Here is a 24,389-nt window from a genome sequence, read left to right as displayed (position 1 = left end):
GCTGGCTCTTCTGGCAGTAACGAGAAACACGAGGTATGTCATTTTACCACACTACGTCATTTTAGGAGACTTTCCCTCTATATGAGAAAGAGGAAGATTAGGATTTAACGTCTATTCCACGAGGACCTGCTTGGAGACAGAGCAGAAGCACGCATTGAAGAAGGATGGTGAACGGAAACGGCACTGCATTATTCGAAGAAAATATTCTTCCTTTTGCATTAAGTGATTTTGGGAAGACACGCAAAACCTAAAACTGGATGGCTGGACAGGGAAGTGAACCCAAGGCGTTCTGAATGCGATTCGGGTGTCGTAACCCCTGCGCCACCTTGCTACGTAGAAGTAACGCAAAGAGTGTCTTTGTTCGTTTTCTGTCAGACTTCGGACATCTCCAGAGCTAGGTGTTCTACAGTTTTCTTGATGTTTAGCGATTGCTGTTACGAGCTTTGCAATTAACTGGAAAATTGAACAGTTAGCCCCTTTGTCAAGAAGAATCGTCGGACAGAACAACACAACTTAGACCTATATTGTTGACGTCAGCAAGTCGTAGAACATCGGAGTAGTTTTTATGCTTGCGTATAATGATCTTCGTGGAAGCCGAAAGTCTACTCTGTGGCAATCAACAAAGATTCTGCAAACAACGATCATATAAAACCCAAATCGCTCTGCTCGTCCTCGAGATACAGGATAAAGAGAAGATCAGAGAAAGAACAGCGCTTTTCATCACAGGGTCGTTACGTAAGTGCGAAATCGTCACATGGCTGCTCTTCCAGCTCTACTGGCAGACGCTACTTGAGCGACTTGGTGCATCCAGGTGTGGCTTACCGTAAAATTCCTAGAAGATTCAACAAATACGTTGCTTCCTTCTACCTACAGCTATTTATTTATTCCATTCAGTTGTAACCTGCTGTCTACAACTTAAACACAGGCTGTATTGATTCTTACACAAATTATACGCCGGGCGGTTCTAGGCGCTTCAGTTTGGAACAGCGTGACCGCTACGGTCGCAGGTTCGAATCCTGCCTCGGGCATGGATGTCTGTATTGTCCTTAGGTTAGTTAGGTTTAAGTAGTTCTAAGTTCTAGGGGACTGATGACCTCAAAAGTTAAGTCCCATAGTGCTCAGAGCCATTTGAACCATTTTGGAACAAATTATACAATATACATTAACACTTATTTTTACTCTACACAGTACTATCTCTCATCACCAAAACCATTTCTAGTATTAATAATAATGATAATTTAAAAAAAATACTATTTCTACCATGAAAAAACTGCACCTACTATCAAATAATCCACCGCCTCCTCCCCTGCCCCCCGTCCCTCCCTCAGTGCACAGGCACGCCCTGCCGGTTCCTTGGGCACTTGGAGGACGGTGTGGTTGCATCTGCCTCTTCCATTGTTTGTTGGTTTCCTGGTTGCAGGGAAGAATTCCCCTGTTCCAAGTGAGCATCGTTGTTGCTGGTAGGGAAGCAACCACACGTTGATCCACGTCACCCCGGTCCTGGTTCTTTGGATGACGAGACAGCTTACGGCTGCGTTTCTCTGTGGCGTTGTTAAGATGGGTGCGCGTGCGGTATTGGAATGTCTTCTGCCAACACGGTTGCCTCTCGACCCCGTGTCGCAATCTTTCGTGGTACAGTAGACGGGGGTTCTCATAAGAGAACGCGCTGCCCAACCCTTTCTTGAAAAAGCGTCAGCAATGTTGTCCAAGATCTGTCTCTGTGTCTCGCAACGCAGTATCTCCTTGACATCGAGTCTTACGTGCCGCTTTTGCTGCCGATCAATATCTGCAGCATCGGCATACAGCGGACATCTCCAGACAGTATGTTCTGGCGTATCTTCTTCACCACAGGCGTAATTGGAGGCCTGTTTCCAACCAATTCGATGACAGCAGGTGGCATAGGGCCCATGAGCAGTGAAGAAGAGTGTCAGACCTCTTGAGGGGTACAGGTGACTCATTGCCGGTCACCGTTTTATACTTGGCTGAAAATCATAGGTAAAGGTTCAAGCTCACTCTGGGCTCACCAACAATCGTTCTTCCTGAGCACCAATCGAGACAAGAACAATGGTACACAAGGTAACCTGTGCCACACACCATTAGGTGGCATGTGGAGCGCATATTTAAAAGACTAGCATATGATATCCTACAACAAGTCAACCAAGAATTCACTAGTGAAGAGAACAATCGTGCTCTCACCTGCAACCCAGTATACAAGTTGATGCGGCCCCTCCCATCACTAGGTTAAACATTAGATTAGCACACAGGAGAACCGGAGCTCAGGTTCTCCTCTGAGCTCTACAGTTTTAGGTTATGACTATCAGACTTTTAGGTTCTGACCATCTGAATATTAGGTCCTAATCTCCGAATTTTTAGGTCTGGACCATTCGAATTTTAGATTCTCCATGGCGCTCATATATCAAATAATGCGTATGCCACGATAATCCGGTAGAATAGATCATGGCCAATGTCTTCAGCTTTCCTCGTCCCAGTCAAGCTATTGCCCTGTCTCTAGTGACCTCGAAGTGGACAAGACCCTGAAGTTCAGCATTTCTTCATTGCAAACGATCCTTCCTGTGACGAGTGGTGAGCAATACATACGTGTCTGAAGTATAAATCACCTCATGAGTATTTTGCTCCGAACTACAGATACCACGCTTCTCGTGGCTGTAACAGTTTTGGGTCGTAAGTGATACTTCGTCTTCGAATGTGTAACAGTAAATATCACTGATCGGGACGTGTCGTAGCCGTTAGCCGCTCTTGACTAAACTTCAGGAATGCTGGATGCCGAACATGTTGTCATTAACTGCCACTGAACTGCAAAAGACAGAACTTTTAATCATCTAACAATTTTGCCGGTGGTTTTCCATTGTATTTGCCCTGAAAAACGATATGCCGAGGCCATTCGGCCAAGATGCCTAATCTAGCTGTCTTCTATCACTATAACAGCACCAACTGAAGATCTACCCACAGCCATACAGAATTGTCGCTCTATAGTCAAATCCAATGTTTTCAGGTATATTTAGATCACTTAAACAGATAATATCATCGCCACTAATTTTCCGAGCACTACATAGGTAACAACCTATTGATTTTTAATTTAATTAACTTAATGTTTTCCCGCGCTACTGATATTTTTCTTTCTTTTACGAGGGACGTTCAATAAGTAATACAACGCATCGTTTTCTCGGCCAACTGCGGTTAAAAAAATTCGTAATTTGTTATGGAACATCGTGGAATATTCTCACTTCACCCTCTGGAGTTTTATAAAGTTCCGGCTGGTGGCGGTCGTATACTTAGCCTTCAAAATGGCGTCGGTAACGGAGGTGTGTTCCAAGCAGAAGGCTGTCATTGAGTTCTTATGGTGTAAAATGGAGCTTCACAGATATTCATAAGCGCGTGCAGAATGTCTAGGGAGACCTGGAGTGAACAAAAGCACGGTGAGTCGTTGGGCGAGGCATCTTTCATCATCGCAACAAGATCGCGTGCCCACTGGTAGCACACAGCTGTGACTCTTGCAATGTTGGAGCGTGCGGACACTCACGTTCGATGTGATCCACGGATCACAATCAAACCACTCGCTGCTCAACCGCACGTCTCTGATGGTAGCGCTGACACGTTTGTCCACCAACTGGGTTACTCAAAAGGGGTGTGCGCGCTGGGTCCCTCGCCGCCTAACAGAAACCATAAGGAGTAACGAAAGACAATCTGTGCAGAGTTGCTTGCGCATTGCGAGGCTGACCGTGGTATATTTTGATGAACATCATCACAGGCGACGAAACGTGAGTTCATCACTTCGAATGGAAACAAATCGGCACTCCACCTCTCTTCCGAAACAAAAGTTCAAAGTCATAACTTCAGCAGATAAATTCATGGCGACAGTCTTCTGGGACTCTGAAGGGGTTATTCTGTTTGATGTCACCCGTCAAGGTGCAACAATCATCTCTGAAGTGTGTTGTGCTACCCTCAGAAAAATGGAGGAACGACTTCAGCGTGTTCGTCGCGACAAAAAAGCAAGCGAGCCTTCTCCATGACAACGCAAGGCGTCACACAAGTCTGCGCACCCAATATCAGCTCACAAAATTTCATTGTACCGTTCTTGCTCATCGACCCTACAGTCCGGATGTCGCACCGTCCGACTTCCATCTGTTTGGCTCAATGAAGGATGCACTCCGCGGGAAGCAGAACGCGGATATTATGGAGGGTACTGATGCAGCAAGATGTTGGCTCCGACGTCGACCAGTAGAGTGGTACCGTGCAGACACACAGGCCCTCACCGTAAGGCGGCGTACGGCCGTCGCACTGAACAGCGATTATGTAGAAAACAGGGTTTTGTAGCCAAAAGAGTGGGGAAAAATAATTATGATGTACTGGAATCCCGAATGAGTTTACCTGATAAAAAACAAGTTGCATTACCCATTGAACGCCCTCGTATACAGTTCAGTACACGTTGCGTAGCCCAGAAATTGTCAAACGCTGTAGGCTGTATATTATCCCAACCTTTAAGGGGAGACGCCGGCCGGAGTGGCTGAGCGGTTCTAGGCGCTACAGTCTGGAGCCGCGCCACCGCTGCGGTCGCAGGTTCGAATCCTGCCTCGGGCATGGATGTGTGTGATATCCTTAGCTTAGTAAGCTTTAAATAGTTCTAAGTTCTAGGGGACTGATGACCTCAGAAGTTAAGTCCCATAGTGCTCAGAGCCATTTGAACTATTTGAGCCTTAAGGGGGGACGTTGATGAAATTGACCAAAAATGTCAATATTCGATTTATTTTTTATTTGTTAGTGCAACTCATGGACAATACGTTCCCAAAGTTTCAATGCTGAAATCGCATCCGAAGTGCCTGAAAATTAATTAAAAGTGTGACGCGGACTCTCTGTCACGCCAAGCCAGAGGGATAACAACCCCTACATTCACAAGGAGAGGCTTCCATATTGTATCCTGGATCTTGTCACGCCCACTTACAGGTTTCTGGCTGATCCTGCACTTCTCAAAAAGTGTGTTTATGGCAAAACCCAAAATCCAGATGAGTCTCTAAATTCACTCACATGGAAATGATGCCCTAAAAACACATTTGCATCTACTACAGTTGTCAGAATTGCAACTTATGATGCATTTATTCTATTTCATGATGGGAACATCGGGAGAATGAAGGTATTAGGGAGAATGGGCTTCGAGATAGGAAATTTTACTCAAGACATCCTGAGAAAAATAGATTTACAGCGCGTCTCTGCAGCTGAAAAGTCAGTTGAAGACCTGGTTAAGGAAAGAAGACAGACAACTAGAAACCAGAAGAGAAGCCTTGAAGGGAAAGGCGACCCAGAGTACAAATGTGGCGCCTACTGAAGAACTGACATAAGGAAAAAAGTTAGGTTCAACTTTAAATTGCGTTTCCTGAAAAGTTTGTTTTTTTAAAGTTTCTGTACCTTTTCCTCAGGTTCTATGAATGATAGAATTATGAAATTTTGTACATATATTTCTGTAAACCTAATAAACGCTGTCTCAAGAGCAAATTTTGAAATTCTGACTGAAAGCTGAGATATGGGGTAAAGTGCTTGGAATTTTGCATGAATTTAAAATTGTACTTTTGGAATTATAATTAAAAAATTATGAAAATTCTCCTATTTGATCTATTCCGAAAACCTTGTGAGAGAAGCTTATAACATATAAAGAGATGAAACAGAGAAATTTTTGTAGTAATCTCTTGAATACTTTCTGAGAAAAAGCTACATACATTATTTTTTGAAAATAAAACTTCAAATTTAATTAAAAAGAAGTTGAATAATAATCAAAGGATTTTATATGTAAATGTGTTACTTTTATGTAAAGCGTAATACAGAATTTCATTGTCATATCTCCAAAACTGTGTATTTAGTGCATTTTTGAAATAATAGTGTGTGTTATTCATCAATGTCCCCCCTTAACGAACAAACAGATAGTTTCAAACAACTTCTTCCGGTAATAACCTTGTCCTTACCTGTGTTCAGGCTGAAAAGCTGCATTCTTAAAATGTGTTGAGAATATAGAGCGTTTCGCCTTTCTTTTTGAATGATTTCAAAGGGAAACACATAAAAGGCAAAAATATATTATATTGTGTGGACAGGTTCGCAAAATCGAATCCCGTTACTACTTCTCGCGCTCATAGAAGACTCCGTACCGGCTGTGTGTCGATATAATTTGTTGCAACGGAATTCACGGTTTTGTACCGAGCGCTCATCGACCAGAAACTAGTCTGTCCCTTTACTTTTCCTTATTACTTGGCAACAGATCTGACCAGAGTTATGCGGGCAGCAGAACCGTATCAGACAGACGTCGTAGATTGTCGAGTAGAAAATGGAGCGCAAGTGGGTCAGTGCGTAAGGCGTGCGTCTGCACGAGATAACGCCTGCGGCCTTCTCGTACGGTCCTTAAGACGGGTCAACTAAACAACGCGAGGCAGCGCACACCGAACGGTGGCAACGACCACCGGCGAGACGTTATCAGCGAGCTCGGCCGACTACGAGACCCCACATAAAACACGAGAGCGGCGGAAGTGTTTTCGTAAACAGCCCTCCGTAGCTTTCCGAAACGGGAGTGGCTATCTTACGCCTATCGCCTAGAACGTTCTGAGAACTCCATTTTGTGAACAAATGAGTCCCCGCCCAGGTCACATGGAGAGCACGTGGTGCTGCACTAACTTATGTAACGCGTGTTGCTGAGACAGAGAAATGTTTCAGCCGACTGTGTGGAGACAACAGCGAAAGCTGCGGATTTAAGGAACTTTGTCCAAGGTCTTTTTCTAGTGGCCTCCAGTTATGCGAGGAAGGTGCGCAGGAAAGAGCTGTCCGCAGAGGAATGGGCGGCGGACGGCAGCTGTCGCAGCGGGGCGCCCTCGTATACGTCCATGCCCAGCTCATCCTCTAACAAGGGCACCGCACGGCAAACGGATTTTTCTAATTTTTATATTTACGCTACGTGACGTTCAGAACGCAAATATCAATCTTCCACAGCAGTTCGATGCAATTTTCAAAAATTCTCGAGAAAATTGACTTTGAAGTTCTCCGAGGAACTTTAATTTACATGCCGGGCAGAGGCTTCATCAAATACATGCTAATTAACACATATCTAATCACCATTTTAAAAAATACAGATAACCTTGTTTCTAATTATATATATGACACAAAATTCGAGTTTTCATTGCAAATATAAATTCTTAATTTTCCACATTTTATAAAATATTGTTTATAAATCTGTGACTTTATAAAATTTAAATATTTTTTGTTAACAGTGTTTTGCGAAATATTGATAACTAAGAATTTATATTTGCAATGCGTGCGATATGTGATAAGAAACAAGATGACACGCATTTTTCACAAAAATTATGATTATACATATGTTAATTAGCATATATTTCATGAATTTTATATTTAAATGACGTAGATATTCTAACTGAACGAAAACAGTAAAGCAAAGAAAAGGAGAGCGATATTCGAATAAGTGATCCATCGATTACGCGGTTGCCATACGACGACGACAGCGAGTGAGCAACGACAGCCCATCCTGAGAATGGCCTCGCGTGCGGTGCTACACTAGGCGTCGTCCTGGTGAAGGTAGTACGCCCTTGCCTTACTCCGGCCTCTGAACTAACTCATACAGCTAGTTTCCGGAGGACCTACAGTTTAACGCGAATTCCGAACCACGGTGCTACCCGGCATTTTTTATATTAACAGAAAAGAAGTGATAAGTGGCAGAAAAATACTAGCACCATCCATTGTTCGAAACCCAGACCTTTGAAACTGTAATATGACACTTTACCACAGAGCTAGCGAGTCGTAACGAAAGATACACTACTGGTCATAAAAATTGCTACCCCAAGAAGAAAGGCAGGTGATAAACGGGTATTCATTGGACAAATATATTATACTAGAACTGACATGTCATTACATTTTCACGCAATTTGGGTGCATAGCTCCTGAGAAATCAGTACCCACAACAACCACCCCTGGCCGTAATAACGGCCTTGATACGCCTGGGCATTGAGTCAAACAGAGCTTGGATGGTGTGTACAGGCACAGCTGCCCATGCAGCTTCAACACGATACCATAGTTCATCAAGAGTAGTGACTGGCGTATTGTGGCGAGCCAGATGCTCGGCCACCATTGACCAGACGTTTTCAATTGGTGAGAGATCTGAAGAATGTGCTGGCCAGGGCAGCAGTCGAACATTTTCTGTATTCAGAAAGACCCGTATAGGACCTGCAACATGCGGTCGTGCATTATCCTGCTGAAATACAGGGTTTCGCAGGGATCGAATGAAGGGTAGAGCAACGGGTTGTAACACAACTGAAATGTAACGTCTACTGTTCAAAGTGCCGTCAATGAGAACAAGAGGTGACCGAGACGTGTAACCAATGGAACCCCATACCATCACGCCGGGTGACACGCCAGTATGGCGATGATGAATACACGCTTCCAATGTGCGTTCACCGCGATGTCGCCAAACACGGATGCGACCATCATGATGCTGTAAACAGAACCGGGATTCATCCGAAAAAATGACGTTTTACCATTCGTGCACCCAGGTTCGTCGTTGAGTACACCATAGCAGGCGCTCCTGTCTGATGCAGCGTCAAGTGTAACCGCAGCCACGGTCTCCGAGCTGATAGTCATGCTGCTTCAAACGTCGTCGAACTGTTCGTGTAGATGGTTCTTGTCTTGCAAACGTCCCCATCTATTGACTCAGGGATCGAGACGTGGCTTGCACGATCCGTTACAGCCATGCGGATAAGATGCCTGTCATCTCGACTGCTAGTAATACGAGGCCTTTGGGATGCAGCACGGCGTTCCGTATTACCCTCCTGAACCCACCGATTCCATATTCTACTAACAGTCATTGGATCTCGACCAACGCGAGCAGCATTGTCGCGATACGATAAACTGCAATCGCAAAAAAAATGGTTCAAATGGCTCTGAGCACTATGGTACTCAACTGCTGTGGTCATAAGTCCCCTAGAACTTAGAACTACTTAAACCTAACTAACCTAAGCACAGCACACAACACCCAACCATCACGAGGCAGAGAAAATCCCTGACCCTGCCGCGAATCGAACCCGGGAACCCGGGCGTGGGAAGCGAGAACGCTACCGCACGACCACGAGATGCGGGCAAACTGCAATCGCGATAGACTACAATCCGACCTCTATCAAAGTCGGAAACGTGATGGTACGCATTTCTCCTCCTTATACGAGGCATCACAACGTTTCACCAGGCAAAGCCGGTCAACTGCTCTTTGTGTATGAGAAATCGGTTGGAAACTTTCCTCATGTCAGCACGTTGTAGGTGTCGCCACCGGCGTCAACCTTGTGTGAATGCTATGAAAAGTTAATCATTTGCATATCATAGCATCTTCTTTCTGTCGGTTAAATTTCGCGCCTGTAGCACGTCATCTTCGTGGTGTAGCAAATTTTAATGGCTAGTAGTGTAGAAGAGGTAAGTTTTTCGAGACAGATTAAAACTGTCTATCTGATACCCACTAGTTCAACGAGCGCCTGGGAAATACTACAACTCTTTGACTAGTCAGAGACCTCTACTACCCACGTGACCGCTTCGCTTATTGATTCGTAGCTACATAACTACACGTAGCACTCCGTTTCGGTCTGGTGACGGCGGTGATGCGTCGTCATGTGAACTCCATGTCACACTGAAAGGCCAGGCACTGACTTGATCCAAGATGCTCAGTCGCCGCCAACCACTGACGGATATCGGTCGCTGGGCACAGCCCGCAATATTGCATTCAATATGTGCTCAAAAAGTGTGAGCTCAGGTAACCTGGGGATCTCACACGCCTCTTTTATGTCTGTGGATCGTTCCTCAAAACAATTCTAACGCAACTCGAGGTGATGGTGTGGTGAATTGTCTTGCAAGACGTACACACCACCAACTGGATGCCGCAGGTGCACAAAAATATGCATATGGTCAGAGAGTGGAAATGCATATCGTTCGCCGGTAGGACACATGGCAGACATACAGCGAGAACCCTTGCGTCCCATGTAAACATCCCTCAAGTGAGAATGCGCGACTGAGGTTTTCTGCGTATTTGCACCCTTTCATTGCCATATTGTGATAAATCTTATTTTGGTTTAGCCATAAAATATATGTCACTTAATAAGTATCGGATCACTGTGCGGGACAAAGATGCAATATGAATATGCAGGCGCCAAAAACAGATATGTATGATAAGAAAGATGAATCTATATCTATATTGTAATGTTTCTTTAAACCGGTATCATATTTTTCATTCTTCAACTCTCTTGCCGTTCATGAAACTCACAGGACGTATGACGTGAATGTCAGATAACTATATAGTATAAAGTTTGTACAATATATCTTCCAGAAAGGGTGACAGTTTCTTTCGTTTCTAAACTGGTCATCCTAAGAATGATACCTGGATACACCGTAGCCTCCGATCTTCGGATAAAAACGGCGACATTATTTATGATTGTATTATATTGCATTCTTTATCAGGGTAAAGCTGCACGGTATATCCTTTTCTTCCAGAAAGAAGAAGTAAATGTCATTGTGTTCAAAGGATAAACAATATATCAATCAATTTAGACAATTACACTGGTAATCGTAGCGATAGACTGTAAAGGTGCGAACTTAGACGCGTGAATTGCTGCTGGTGAAGGTACCGCCAGCCATTCACCTCGAAATAATCCACATTATTCGCACGTCCTTACGGCGCCAGTACGTAAACACCGGCATACGTATCCATATCATGATCCATGTGATCTTCTTTCGTGTCCCGACGTCCAATGGCTGTGTTTCTCTGCCCTGCACTTCTGTCCCCTGTGATGTGTGGCGAACAGTGATACCACAAAGGTGTGGAGCAGTGGCTTTCGTGCCCCTTAGCAAGGATGTGATTTTAGATGGTATGATTGTTCACCAGTCGTTGTCCATCATTGAACTGGTGCATGTATAAGACACAAACAAGCCTTTCGACTGCTATAATGATTTTTCCTGGTTAGACCGACCGAGAAACAGATCGCTTCCCATAACCTCAGAATAGAAATGAATGTGGTATTCAGCGGGTTCTACAGTATAAATACAATGACGACATTCGTAAACGAGTCCCGAGTGTTGGTTCTTACAAAAATCATTAAAAGTTTAATAATCAGACGGGATTCATCTAACTACTGGCTTAAAAATCTTGACCCAGTTTGACTTCAGTTTATTACAATCGTGAGCATATACAACTGTGAGCACATAAATAACAAGAATTCAATAATTACACATTAATGTGTTTAATAAAATACAGAGTGAAAGGAACTGTCAATTATGAACATTCGAACAAACTTAACCCAGAGCAAGGTTCATTTGGCAAAGCCCACAAGGAACAAATGAAATGGTAGTGACCATCGTCCCAATAGCGTATTCTCGAAAAACCACAATTGCACATGAGTGAAAAGTGATTTTCCCGATCGTACTTGAGAGATGTATGAAATGCACATGCAAATGACTGCCTGCTAGGTCATACACAAACAAACCCTCGAATGTCTTACCAGGTTTTAAACCATAAAGTTTGAAAACAACGCACTGAGAAGCATCTGACTGCTCTCCTTCCTGGGCAGCCTATGCTGCCAGATATCCTCACCATAGCTGACGAGTTGGAGAGTCTAGCATACGGCTGGCCCTGCTGCCAACCGCTACTCATTACCACGTAGGTGATGGGCTGACCCCCAAAACATGCCTTCTGCCACGTCTCCAAAGTCAGAGTGTCATCTGCCACTTCCTCGATCCAGAGCGTCTCTCCAAAACCCGAGAGTTCAAAAATTCTATATTTCCTCTCTGCTCCGCACAAAATTCCGAGCATAAGATAGCTTTTATCAATGGAAAGATCCCACTACACATTGGCCAGTGATATTTGTTTTAAACCTGATCTAACACTTCACCTAGGAATTGTTTTATAAATTGTCCAATGAGCTGCCTTCCCGCGTACACAAATCTGAGAAAAGTGAGTTCCAAACTCCCACTTCTCAGATATCTCTTTATGTTGCCTAATGGGGTGTTTTCTCACATTTAAAATTTCTAGTACACGGTGTCCTAAACTGGCACTTGCAGATATTTTTTTAGATCACCCAATGAGCTACCTTAGCCACTTTGTGTGACAGAGAGAAATTTTCACTCTTACGTGGAGTTGTGCCTAGCTGTCATACTTCTACTCCCACAAGGGGAGAAATAAATATTTTAATCATAAACAGCCACCAAGCTTAACACGACAAAGCGGAGACCAATATCTCTCGCCGGCCGGAGTCGCCGAGCGGTTCTAGGCGCTACAGTCTGGATTCGCGCGACCGCTACGGTCGCAGGTTCAAATCGTGCCTTGGGCGTGGATGTGTGTGATGTCTTTAGGTTAGTTAGATTTAAGTAGTTCTAAGTTCTAGGGGACTGATGACCTCAGAAGTTAAGTCCCATAGTGCCCATAGCCATTTGAACCATTTTGAACCAATATCTCTCAACCAGACTGGCATATTTCAGTTTTCTAGAAAAAGCGTTACTGGTGAAAACAACATTCCACGAAGTTCTTCTTTCAGCAGGGGGGCCAACTTGTGAAAACGACATGACATAGCGCGAATGTTATAGCTTTGTATGGCTATTGGTCAAGTTAGTCCTATTAGACATACAAACGTTTTGTATTACTGTAACGAGTTACAGCATGCAACGAACGCCTGTTAAATCTTACTTTTCACTTCCAGTTTATTACCTATTTTGTAGAGCCAGTCTCATTTTTATTGCGCTACCACAATCAATTTTTTTAAACTTCTCCTCTTACACAAGTGCAAATTATTGCACAATAGCCGCGCGGGATTAGCCGAGCGGTCTTAGGCGCTGCAGTCATGGACTGTGCGGCTGGTCACGGCGGAGGTTCGAGTCCTCCCTCGGGCATGGGTATGTGTGTTTGTCCTTAGGATAATTTAGGTTAAATAGTGTGCAAGCTTAGGGACTGATGACCTTAGCAGTTAAGTCCCAAAGATTTCATACACACGTATTGCACGATATGGTTTTTACTGGTATATCTAGTTCTTGTTCGACCTATATCTCATATGAGCATGGTACACAACCAGTGTAAGTTTTGTTGTTGCTGTTATCATTAAAATTCTTACATAACCTGCCTTTTAACCAAGTGTAAATTACTGCATAACGTGGTTATTACTGGTATATCCAGTTTTTGTTCCTTCTAATAAAAGTATGATGTGAGGATAGTTTCACTGACAACTGAAACTAGTCTTGTCATCATATGTCAATTTTCATATACGTACACCATCTACACAATTAATAGATTTTTGAAAAAAAAAAGTTTCACATTTAACAAAACACTAGAATTATTTTTACCTGTGGGATCACTTCTCATACATATTTTTGCAATCGGAACCCTTTAATCGAGAAAATTATTCACTTTGTGTCGTGTCAGTGTTCTTGTAGAGGTTCTAGCATTTATTGGGGTTCGGGCTAATGTGCGACCCCGACGATAAAATGTGGCTCTACATTCACAATGGTGAGACGTCCACCGTTGGGTATATGCCCTAATAACAGTATTAGCTATTTGCCATAGGTCTTGTCAGGCAAACACTGATCACACACATGAAGATTTGGCAGATTCCCTTAATTGCATGAAAGCATAACCAAAACTCAAGTCCCGACCATGGTGGTTATCTTTGGTGCTCTTTCACTGTCCGCCAAACTTCAGCACAAAGTAGAATCATCACCCGCACAAGTTTCTCCAGTCGCGAAAATATAACCCATTCAATAACACCGTCAAAAATGTGTCCCCACGCGCAACTCAAAATTCTATCAAGCATAAAACTTTAAACTGTTGAAATGGTGCGGCAGGATTGCTTCCCAGCGACTAAGTTCAAATCCTGTTGAAAGCTACCGAGACTCACCACCAAATGTGTACTGGCCCTGACCACATGAAACAGACTCCCTCTAAAAGACCGACAGAGCGTGAGACGAAGCAGAGGATCCTTTTTAAAACACTGGGAAACCATACCACGCTAGTCATCCTCACGACTACTTATAAATTATACATTGAAATAACCGTCTCTGAAAGTACATTGCTTTTCTCAAAACTAAACATTTTGAAATGAGAGCTTTCCCATGCCGGTCACTTTCCGATGTTACAAAACATTCTAACACAGATATTACACTAAATATTAATGAAAGCATTATTTGGTGCCATCAAGTAGAGCGTTCAAAATAAGAAAATATGAGTAAACGTTTGTATATACACAAGTGTCTCATACCGAAACAGAGCGAAATTTCCTGGTGTCCTTGGTTTTTACATTGTACACGACGAATTTGAACTACATCTGATTTAATTGGTGGTCTGTCAGAAACAAATTGCATAATGCTTAATTTTGCACAGAACGAATTGTCTTACACGTTCAAACATAAATACATTAGGAAGAGAGTAAAGGTATAGGGTTACACACTGACGTCATGATATGTGTGACTACGAAGTAAATTTAATTCTGATCAGTTTAACTGAGTTCATTAAATCAAATCGTCGATACTCTGGATCCAGTTGAGTTATAGATAAATTATGTTAGGCTATGTTAGTACTAGATGATAAACCTGGCATTGCCTGGGTACTCATTTCGTCAATTTCCTATTAAAAACGAAGAAATGAGCTATGTTTGTAGAGTAATATCGAAAAACATTAATTTACATGTATTCCTGAAAAAACCTTTGAAATTGTGAAACAGTTTCTGTACGCTTGGAGGAGCTGCTTCACGTGTCTACAAAGCGGTTTTGTAAACGTCTCTATGGGAACACCTTTTCATCATTCTACAAACGGCTGTTGTTTTCGCCTACAGCCATTTGTGCTTTGCAGTTGAAAGCTGTCAAAATCGCTGCTAGGTTTCAGGGGTTTCCTTCAGTGTCTCAGTAGTAAAGAATAAATGTATTAAAACTTCATGCACGATGCAGCATTTTTTCATGTTTCTCATTGTTTATGACACCATATCTGCTGAACCATGATAGGTAGGTAGTTAATTGCGCTCTATCAGAACTGCGGTTCGGTAATGTTGGTAGCACTGGGATGGAAAGAATCATAAATGAATGTCTAAGAGAGAAAATGGGGGCCGATGAATTCTCTTTGGGTTTTGTTTGTTTAATTATTTGTTCTACACATAATTAGAACAGCACAACATTCGATCTTAGTCTATTGCGTATTTTAATCTTCATAGAATATAAATTGCACCTTAGGAGTAATAAAACTTAGCCGATCGCACTTTTCTGTAACCAGAGCAATTACTAATGATGCAAGTACACTTTACATGCACAAACATAAATGTTGTTATTTTGTATTCAGTAGGATGTTCTTCATCATGATCAGAGGCAAGAGGTTGGTTTTATTGTTGATAAACGCGACAGTTGTTTCTGAATAACAGAAACATATTCTATATAAGTTAGACGAAGTATTGAAGCGATATTTGATATACTTTTGTTTTGCCTATTTCCTTCTTTTTTTAGTTTTCCTTACTGTTGAGGAAATTGCGTTTTCTAGTGCTATGTTATAAAGCTGTAAACTTTTTTATTACAACATCACTGTGTTTCACGTTAGAAACCAATAATTTTCGAAGAAAATCTGAATTATTCATTGACAGTTTCAGTTTTGCTATATGAAAATTAGCTACAAATACTTTTTTTGAGTAACAGACAGAAGGATAATTATGTAAACAAAAATGTTCTGTAGGTTACCTGGCCATTTATTTACTCTCTCTCAGTTTCTAGACGGTTCACAGCTTTCGGCTTTTAGGGGAATCTAGTGAGACACTGATCACGTACCTAAAGAAAAATGGTTCAAATGGCTCAAAGCACTATGGGACGTAACATCTGAGGTCATCAGTCCCATAGACTTAGAACTACTTAAACCTAACCTAACTTAAGAACATCACACACATCCACGCCCGAGGCAGAATTCGAACCTGCGACCACAGCAGCAGAGCGGTTCCGGACTGAAGCGCCTAGAACCGCTCGGTCACAGCGGGCGGCACATAAAGAAAGCAATCGCTTCGTAGCCTCATGCTGTGCACACCATTGGACACCTCCAGTCCCGCCCCCTGCCGCCATTAGAAGCCGATATTGCGGCTGCATGGTAGACAACATGTGGGGCGTCGAATGCCGTAAACATCATTGGGCTTTTGCGGCCTCGCAAAGGTCTCTGAAAACACATAGTTTCACTTGATGTACGGATGTATTCACTGTACAGTGAAGCTCCTGTTTGATACGACAGTGGCAGCTTTGGTTTACCAGTAGCATAACTTTAAGTGTCTTTGCAATCATTGTTAACAAAAATCGATCTCAATTAAAAACACTCAGCTTCGCGTACTGAAGTCGTGACATCGAGGCGCACAATTGTATAGTATTACTTATTATGTAGGTCCACTAGATTCAGTTTCAATATTTTTCTGTGTAATACTGGGGGCTAACATTTCGTAACTGGAAAGTGACACCTTGGCAGTCGGCTGTGGCTGGCTATTCCGGCCAGTACCTCCGGTAGACCGCCTCTGTACTCAGGGCTCTGCTCCTGCCGAGCTTTCGAAAATTCGCATCGCCAATCTGTTAAGAGTCCCAGGTCACGCCAGCAGCAAGCCAAGCTCGTAAACTCAGATGTTGAAGATGGACGTCGGCTCGAAATGGAATTAAAGTTTAATTTTTTAACATCCGTAGTGTAAAGATAAATATCAGACTGGTGGGTCATGGTGTGATGCTTTCCACTTCTGCCTATGGACGTTAATATACAGGGTGAACAGTAAAACCGACAAGCCGCAGGAGGAAGAAAGGTCCTATGAACATATGTCCGGAAATGCGTCGTTGCCACGGTAGATAGCACTGACGAATGATCGTTCTTCTGACCACGTGCCGTATATTCCTTGTGTGTGCAGCCTGTGTGACCTTTTTTTTTTCCTTATTGAGTTTCGATTCCCCCCGAAGGGGGCGGGCTGGCAGCAGCTTAGTATGCCGCTCTTCAGGCTACAGAATTTGTTTTAAAAAGATGAAGATAATAAATAATAAAAACAGGCGATGAAATCGGAGACTGAATTGGTAACGTAGCGGAAAATCGTGGAACTTAAAACATAGAACAAAGGGATGATGATGCTAATAAAATACATATGAAGCAGACAGTGAAAATAATAGACAGGCAATTAAAAAACATGGCGGCAGTCTGGTTTCTGTTCGCAAGAGACATAAAATTCACACCCAGCGAGAGCATGATTTCTGTTTGCAACACTTTGGAAAGACGAACAACGCTGAACAGTCATTGAACACTGCACTAAAAAGTTGGCAAATATGACATACCACAGCAGAGGGCAGACAGGGGGAACCTGGACAGATGATGGGAAAGAAAAAGGGGGGGAAGGAGAGGAAAAACGAAGGGGGGAGGGGGGAAAGGAGCCGATGGAGGACGAGGACCCATTAGAGGGGGGGGCGGACGCGACAGAGAGTGGGGAAAGGCAGAGAAGGGGAATACAAAGGGGGTCGAGAGTGGGGGAGGAGGGAGGCACGGAGAGGTTAGGCAGGGAGAAAACAGGATGGAAGGGGGGGGGGAAGAGGGAGCCGAGGGAAAGGACAGAGAAAAGGAGGGGGGCTGAGGATCAGAGTTGATAGGAGGGATAAATGGAGGGAGAGAGAGCATCATCTGGGAGGGGGAATTGACAGAAGCCACCTTGGGAAAGGACATGAAGGGTGTAGAGATGGTGGGTAGGGGGGGGGGGGGACAACAGTGAAGGCGTGGCAGAGGGTGGGGATGGGAGAGGAAAGGAGCAACCAGGGAGTGAGGGGGATCGAGGCGGCGGGAGGTGTAGAGTATGCAGATATGTTCGAGGAATAGGAGCAGAAGGGGGAAAGGAATGAGGTCATAGAGGATCCGCGTGGGAGACGGGAGGCGTATACCGAAGGCGAGGCGGAGTGCATGACATTTGAGGATCTGGAGGGCTGTGTGACTGACGCAGCATACTGTAAGCAGCAGAATGGCCCGGTATTCGTGTCGGGAACAAGACGAGATGGTGTTTTGTGTACGGCTAAGCAGATGAAAACGGTAGAGGGGCAGCACCAACCACATCACGCAACATTTCAGGCCTGTTTTGGGCTTTTGTGTGATCGCGGGTCCTTTCAGACAGTCGAACGTGCAGGGAGGCGGCGGAGTGTGCGTTCACCAAGATTGGAGGATGGGGTTCTCCGGGATATTGAGACGAACCCTAGTACAAGCGTCACGCAAGTGGCCCGCCAACACTGTGTAAGCCAAAGTACGATTATGTGTATCCTGCACGACAACCGCTACTATCCATGTCACCTGCAACGAGTGAAAGTATTATCAGCAGCGGATTCCCAGCTACTGAAATGATTTTGTCGATGGTGTTTGCACCTGGCGATAACAATTATGGGATATCTGTCATCAGTCCTCTTTACTGGCGAAGCAACCTTTACCAGAACTGGCATCGTCAGTCTGAATAATAGTCACCTGTAGGTTACAGACACGCCACGTCGTCAGAGGAACTTTCATTCGTCAGTGCCATCTACATACACTGACCAGCCAGAACATTATGACCATCTACCTAATAGCCGGTTTGTCCACCTTTGGCACGAATAACACTGGCGGCACGTCATGTCATGGAAGAAATTAGGCCTTGGTAGGTCGCTGGAGGAAGTTGGCACCCCATCTGCACACACAGGTCACCCAATTCCCGTAAATTCCGGCGAGGGGGCGATGAGCTCTGAAGTGACGTTGAATCACATCCCAGATGTACTCGGTGGGGTTCAGATCTGGCGAGCTGGGTGTCCAGCACGTCAACTAGAACTCGCCACTGTCTTCCTCGAACCACCCCATCACTCTCCCGACCTTGTAACAAGAAACGTTATCTTGTTGACGTCGAGAAACGTGATGGTCATGAAGGGGTGTACGTGGCCTGCACCAATGTACGATACTTCTTGGTCATCATAGTGTCTTGCGCGATCTCCAGTGGACCCATGGATGCCCAAGTGAATGTCCCCACAGCATAATGGAGCCACCGCCTGCAGCATAGTTACGTTCCCCTGGAGGACGACGGATTTGCACCCTCCCATCGGCATGATGAAGAAGGTATCGGGATTCATCATACCATGAAACCTCTGCCTCTGCGCCAACGTCCAGTGCGAACGGTGACGCGACCATTTCAGTCGCAGTCGCCGATGTCGTGGTGTTAACATTGTCACATGCATGGGTAGCAACGACGCATTTCTGGATACACGTTCATAGGACTTTTTTTCCCTCCATTTCCAGTCAGGAAGTCGTCCGTACAGATTCTCGGTTTATGTTCACCCTGCAGTTTTATCAGATCCTGAAGTTCCTCCTTATCTATTCCTCAGAGCAATAATGTTACTAGGATTTTACACTGAGCTCCTTACTGCTGTTTACAAATGTTGTACTGTAGTGTGTGTGTTTTAATTGGTGCCGCAGACCAGAAGGCGGCCGCGATGCTGGGCGTGACGTTGGTGCTGGCGTGCTGCGCCCTGGTGGCGCTGCTGCTGCTGTACGGCTGGCGCCAGTCGTACTGGCGCGACCGCGGCGTGGCGTGCCCGCCGGGCTGGCCGCTGCTGGGCCACGTGGCAAACCTGCTGCTGCTGCGCCGCTCGCCGGGCCAGTTCCTGCGCGACCTCTACTGCGCCGCGCCCGGCGAACCCCTTGTCGGCTTCTACATCTTCGGCAGGTGAGTCGCCGGCAGGCCTGGATTTCTGCGGAACGCTGAGGCAAGCCTGTGTCTCGGCATAGTATCGGGACGACTGAATATCGAGCCGGTGCTCTGTCGATTGAGTTATACGGACCAACTGAAAGCTTCATCTTGTCTCTGATTCCTCTCCACACGTTTCAGGCTCCGTATGGCTGAGCCAAAATCAGACTCAACATCAACTTGTAAATACGATGGGCGTTCAATAAGTAAAGCAACACATTTTTTCACGGCCCTGTTCATCTGAAAAAAAAAAAACGTGGAAGTTGTTGTGGGACATTGTGGAATATTCCCGCTTCAGCCCTTAGTTTCACGAAATTCCGATAGGTGACAGCACTATACATGGCTTTCAAAATGAAGTCTGTAACGGAGGTGCTTTCCAAGCAGAGAGCTGTCATTGAGTTTCATTTGGAGGAAAACCAGAGCATCACAGATACTCATAGGCGCTTGCGGAGACCTCGCAATGAACAAAAGTACGATGAGTCGTAGGACGAGCAGCAAGGTCGCGCAAACCTGTGCAATCTCCCAAGTGCCGGCCGGCCGCGCTCGGCTATGATCCCTGCAGTTTTTGTCGCCACAAAAATGCAAACTACCTTCTCCGTCTCCATGACAATGCAAGGCGTCACACAAGTCTGCACACCCGAGAGAAGCTCATAAAATTTCTAAAGTAATTGAAAAGCCACGATCACTTCAATCGTTTATTAGATGACAGGTTTCAGTACTCTGAAGGTGCCAGCATCAGATCTGTGAAGCTATAACATAACAGGTTTGAGGGAGGGCTTACATGAGTTAACTGTATACATTACAATTATTACAGAACCAAACATCTAATACGTGGATTAACATTTATAAAACCATATGGACATCATGGCAAGTGAGGCAGACCATCTGATAAAATCCTTGTCACAACCAATGAAAAATAATAAAAATCTGCTCTCATGGTCGTTCTTTCCATAAAATATAAAACTGAAGTCACCAGATGAAACTACCACTGCTCGCCTATCGCCGGTCGGCATCGTCACTGCCCTATTCCGCGCAGGCTTACCTGCTGTGATTCTAGCAGTTCACAATAGGCGAGCAGTGGTAGCTTCATCTGGTGACTTCAGTTTTATATTTTATGGAAAGAACGACCATGAGAGCAGATTTTTATTATTTTGTATTAGTTTTGACAATGATTTTATCAGATGGTCTGCCTCATATGCCATGATATCTACACTCCTGGAAATTGAAATAAGAACACCGTGAATTCATTGTCCCAGGAAGGGGAAACTTTATTGACACATTCCTGGGGTCAGATACATCACATGATCACACTGACAGAACCACAGGCACATAGACACAGGCAACAGAGCATGCACAATGTCGGCACTAGTACAGTGTATATCCACCTTTCGCAGCAATGCAGGCTGCTATTCTCCCATGGAGACGATCGTAGAGATGCTGGATGTAGTCCTGTGGAACGGCTTGCCATGCCATTTCCACCTGGCGCCTCAGTTGGACCAGCGTCCGTGCTGGACGTGCAGACCGCGTGAGACGACGCTTCATCCAGTCCGAAACATGCTCAATGGGGGACAGATCCGGAGATCTTGCTGGCCAGGGTAGTTGACTTACACCTTCTAGAGCACGTTGGATGGCACGGGATACATGCGGACGTGCATTGTCCTGTTGGAACAGCAAGTTCCCTTGCCGGTCTAGGAATGGTAGAACGATGGGTTCGATGACAGTTTGGATGTACCGTGCACTATTCAGTGTCCCCTCGACGATCCCCAGTGGTGTACGGCCAGTGTAGGAGATCGCTCCCCACACCATGATGCCGGGTGTTGGCCCTGTGTGCCTCGGTCGTATGCAGTCCTGATTGTGCCGCTCACCTGCACGGCGCCAAACACGCATACGACCATCATTGGCACCAAGGCAGAAGCGAATCTCATCACTGAAGACGACACGTCTCCATTCGTCCCTCCATTCACGCCTGTCGCGACACCACTGGAGGCGGGCTGCACGATGTTGGGGCGTGAGCGGAAGACGGCCTAACGGTGTGCGGGACCGTAGCCCAGCTTCATGGAGACGGTTGCGAATGGTCCTCGCCGATACCCCAGGAGCAACAGTGTCCCTAATTTGCTGGGAAGTGGCGGTGCGGTCCCCTACGGCACTGCGTAGGATCCTACGGTCTTGGCGTGCATCCGTGCGTCGCTGCGGTCCGGTCCCAGGTCGACGGGCACGTGCACCTTCCGCCGACCACTGGCGACAACATCGATGTACTGTGGAGACCTCACGCCCCACGTGTTGAGCAATTCGGCGGTACGTCCACCCGGCCTCCCGCATGCCCACTATACGCCCTCGCTCAAAGTCCGTCAACTGCACATACGGTTCACGTCCACGCTGTCGCGGCATGCTACCAGTGTTAAAGACTGCGATGGAGCTCCGTATGCCACGGCAAACTGGCTGACACTGACGGCGGCGGTGCACAAATGCTGCGCAGCTAGCGCCATTCGACGGCCAACACTGCGGTTCCTGGTGTGTCCGCTGTGCCGTGCGTGTGATCATTGCTTGTACAGCCCTCTCGCAGTGTCCGGAGCAAGTATGGTGGGTCTGACACCCCGGTGTCAATGTGTTCTTTTTTCCATTTCCAGGAGTGTATATGGTTTTATAAATGTTAATCCACGTTTCAGGTATGTGGTTCTGTAATAATTGTAATGTATATAGTTAACTCATGTAAGCCCTCCCTCAAACCTGTTATGTTATAGCTTCGCAGATCTGATGATGGCACCTTCAGAGTGCTTAAACCTGTCATCTAATAAACGATTGAAGCGATCGTGGCTTTTTAATTATTTTAAAAGCAAAATGATCGCCCCACGACACACCATGTGTTCACTGCATCATAAAATTTCATTGGACTGCTCTTCCTCGTCCTCCATACATCCTGTATCTCGCACCTTCTGACTTCCATCGCTTTGGCCCAATGAAGGACACACTCTGCAGGAAGCACTACGTGGATGCTGGGGACGTTATAGATGCAGCAAGACGTTAGCTCCGGCGTCGACCAGTAGAGAGGTACCATGCTGGCATGCAGGCCTTCCAAGTAACGTGGCCTAAGGTCGATGCATTGAATGGAGATTATGGCGTAAAACAGGGTTTCGTAGCCAAAATAGTGGGGAATAATATAGTGTACTGGAATCCTGAATAAAACCAACCTGCTTTCAGAAAATATTTGTTTCGTTACTTATTGAAACCCGTTCGTAAATACTCGGCAGCTGCGATACAGCTTGTGGGGACGGTACTTCCCTTCTCTTCTTCAGTCCATAGACATTGGCCAAGCCATTTTCCATGGTACCCTGTTTCCTAATGAACTTGTTCTAGCAGGATATGGAGAGCCTATACGCAAACGTTTTGCAAGAAGGTATAGTATTGATTTTAGGTAAGTCCCACCCTTGAGGATAATTTTGCTAAACACAGTTATTAATTACAAAATGATTACATTTTAATGTGACTTTCCCAGTTTTAGGAATGTAAATAAGTCTATTACAATCGTTCGACTTCTGAACATTACCCTGTTTTGGGGTCATGGCTAGTTAATTTTAGTTACCCTTTGCGAAACAGTTACAGAGCGAATATCTTTCCATAAGAACAATTAAGAGAAAACAATAAACTGTCCATTACAGCAAGGAAAATTTCAGGGTAATTTTTTCCAAGCTTTTATGAGGTGCATTCAAGTTCTAAGGCCGCCGATTTTTTTTCTAATTAACTACTCACCCGAAATCGATGAAACTGGCGCTACTTCTCGACGTTTTTGCCCTGCAGACGTACACATTTTTCACACCGCTGACGCCATGATTCCATGGCAGCGGCGAAGGCTTCTTTAGGAGTCTGTTTTGACCACTGGAAAATCGCTGCGGCAATAGCAGCACGGCTGGTGAATGTGCGGCCACGGAGAGTGTCTTTCATTGTTGGAAAAAGCCAAAAGTCACTAGGAGCCAGGTCAGGTGAGTAGGGAGCATGAGGAATCACTTCAAAGTTGTTATCACGAAGAAACTGTTGCGTAAAGTTAGCTCGATGTGCGGGTGCGTTGTCTTGGTGAAACAGCACACGCGCAGCCCTTCCTGGACGTTTTTGTTGCAGTGCAGGAAGGAATTTGTTCTTCAAAACATTTTCGTAGGATGCACCTGTTACCGTAGTGCCCTTTGGAACGCAATGGGTAAGGATTACGCCCTCGCTGTCCCAGAACATGGACACCATCATTTTTTCAGCACTGGCGGTTACCCGAAATATTTTTGGTGGCGGTGAATCTGTGTGTTTCCATTGAGCTGACTGGCGCTTTGTTTCTGGATTGAAAAATGGCATCCACGTCTCATCCATTGTCACAACCGACGAAAAGAAAGTCCCATTCATGCTCTCGTTGCGCGTCAACATTGCTTGGTAACGTGCCACACGGGCAGCCATGTGGTCGTCCGTCAGCATTCGTGGCACCCACCTGGATGACACTTTTCGCATTTTCAGGTCGTCATGCAGGATTGTGTGCACAGAACCCACAGAAATGCCAACTCTGGAGGCGATCTGTTCAACAGTCATTCGGCGATCCCCCAAAACAATTCTCTCCACTTTCTCAATCATGACGTCAGACCGGCTTGTGCGAGCCCGAGGTTGTTTCAG

The 24,389-nt window shown here is 45.1% G+C and overlaps 1 protein-coding gene across 1 annotated transcript in view; it reads left to right on the top strand.

Annotated features, from left to right (window-relative positions):
- Positions 1-24,389, top strand: part of LOC126190385 (cytochrome P450 6k1-like) — a 173,869-nt gene that overhangs the window by 38,947 nt on the left and 110,533 nt on the right. The window contains exon 2 of the mRNA XM_049931018.1: positions 19,475-19,724. Coding sequence (XP_049786975.1) covers positions 19,492-19,724 — 233 coding nt within the window. The 5' untranslated portion in view covers positions 19,475-19,491. The remainder of the gene's footprint in view (positions 1-19,474; positions 19,725-24,389) is intronic.

The sequence above is a fragment of the Schistocerca cancellata genome, chromosome 1, assembly GCF_023864275.1.
Source record: "Schistocerca cancellata isolate TAMUIC-IGC-003103 chromosome 1, iqSchCanc2.1, whole genome shotgun sequence".
Taxonomy (NCBI): Eukaryota; Metazoa; Arthropoda; class Insecta; order Orthoptera; family Acrididae; genus Schistocerca; species Schistocerca cancellata.
This window is presented reverse-complemented; position numbering and strand designations above follow the sequence as displayed.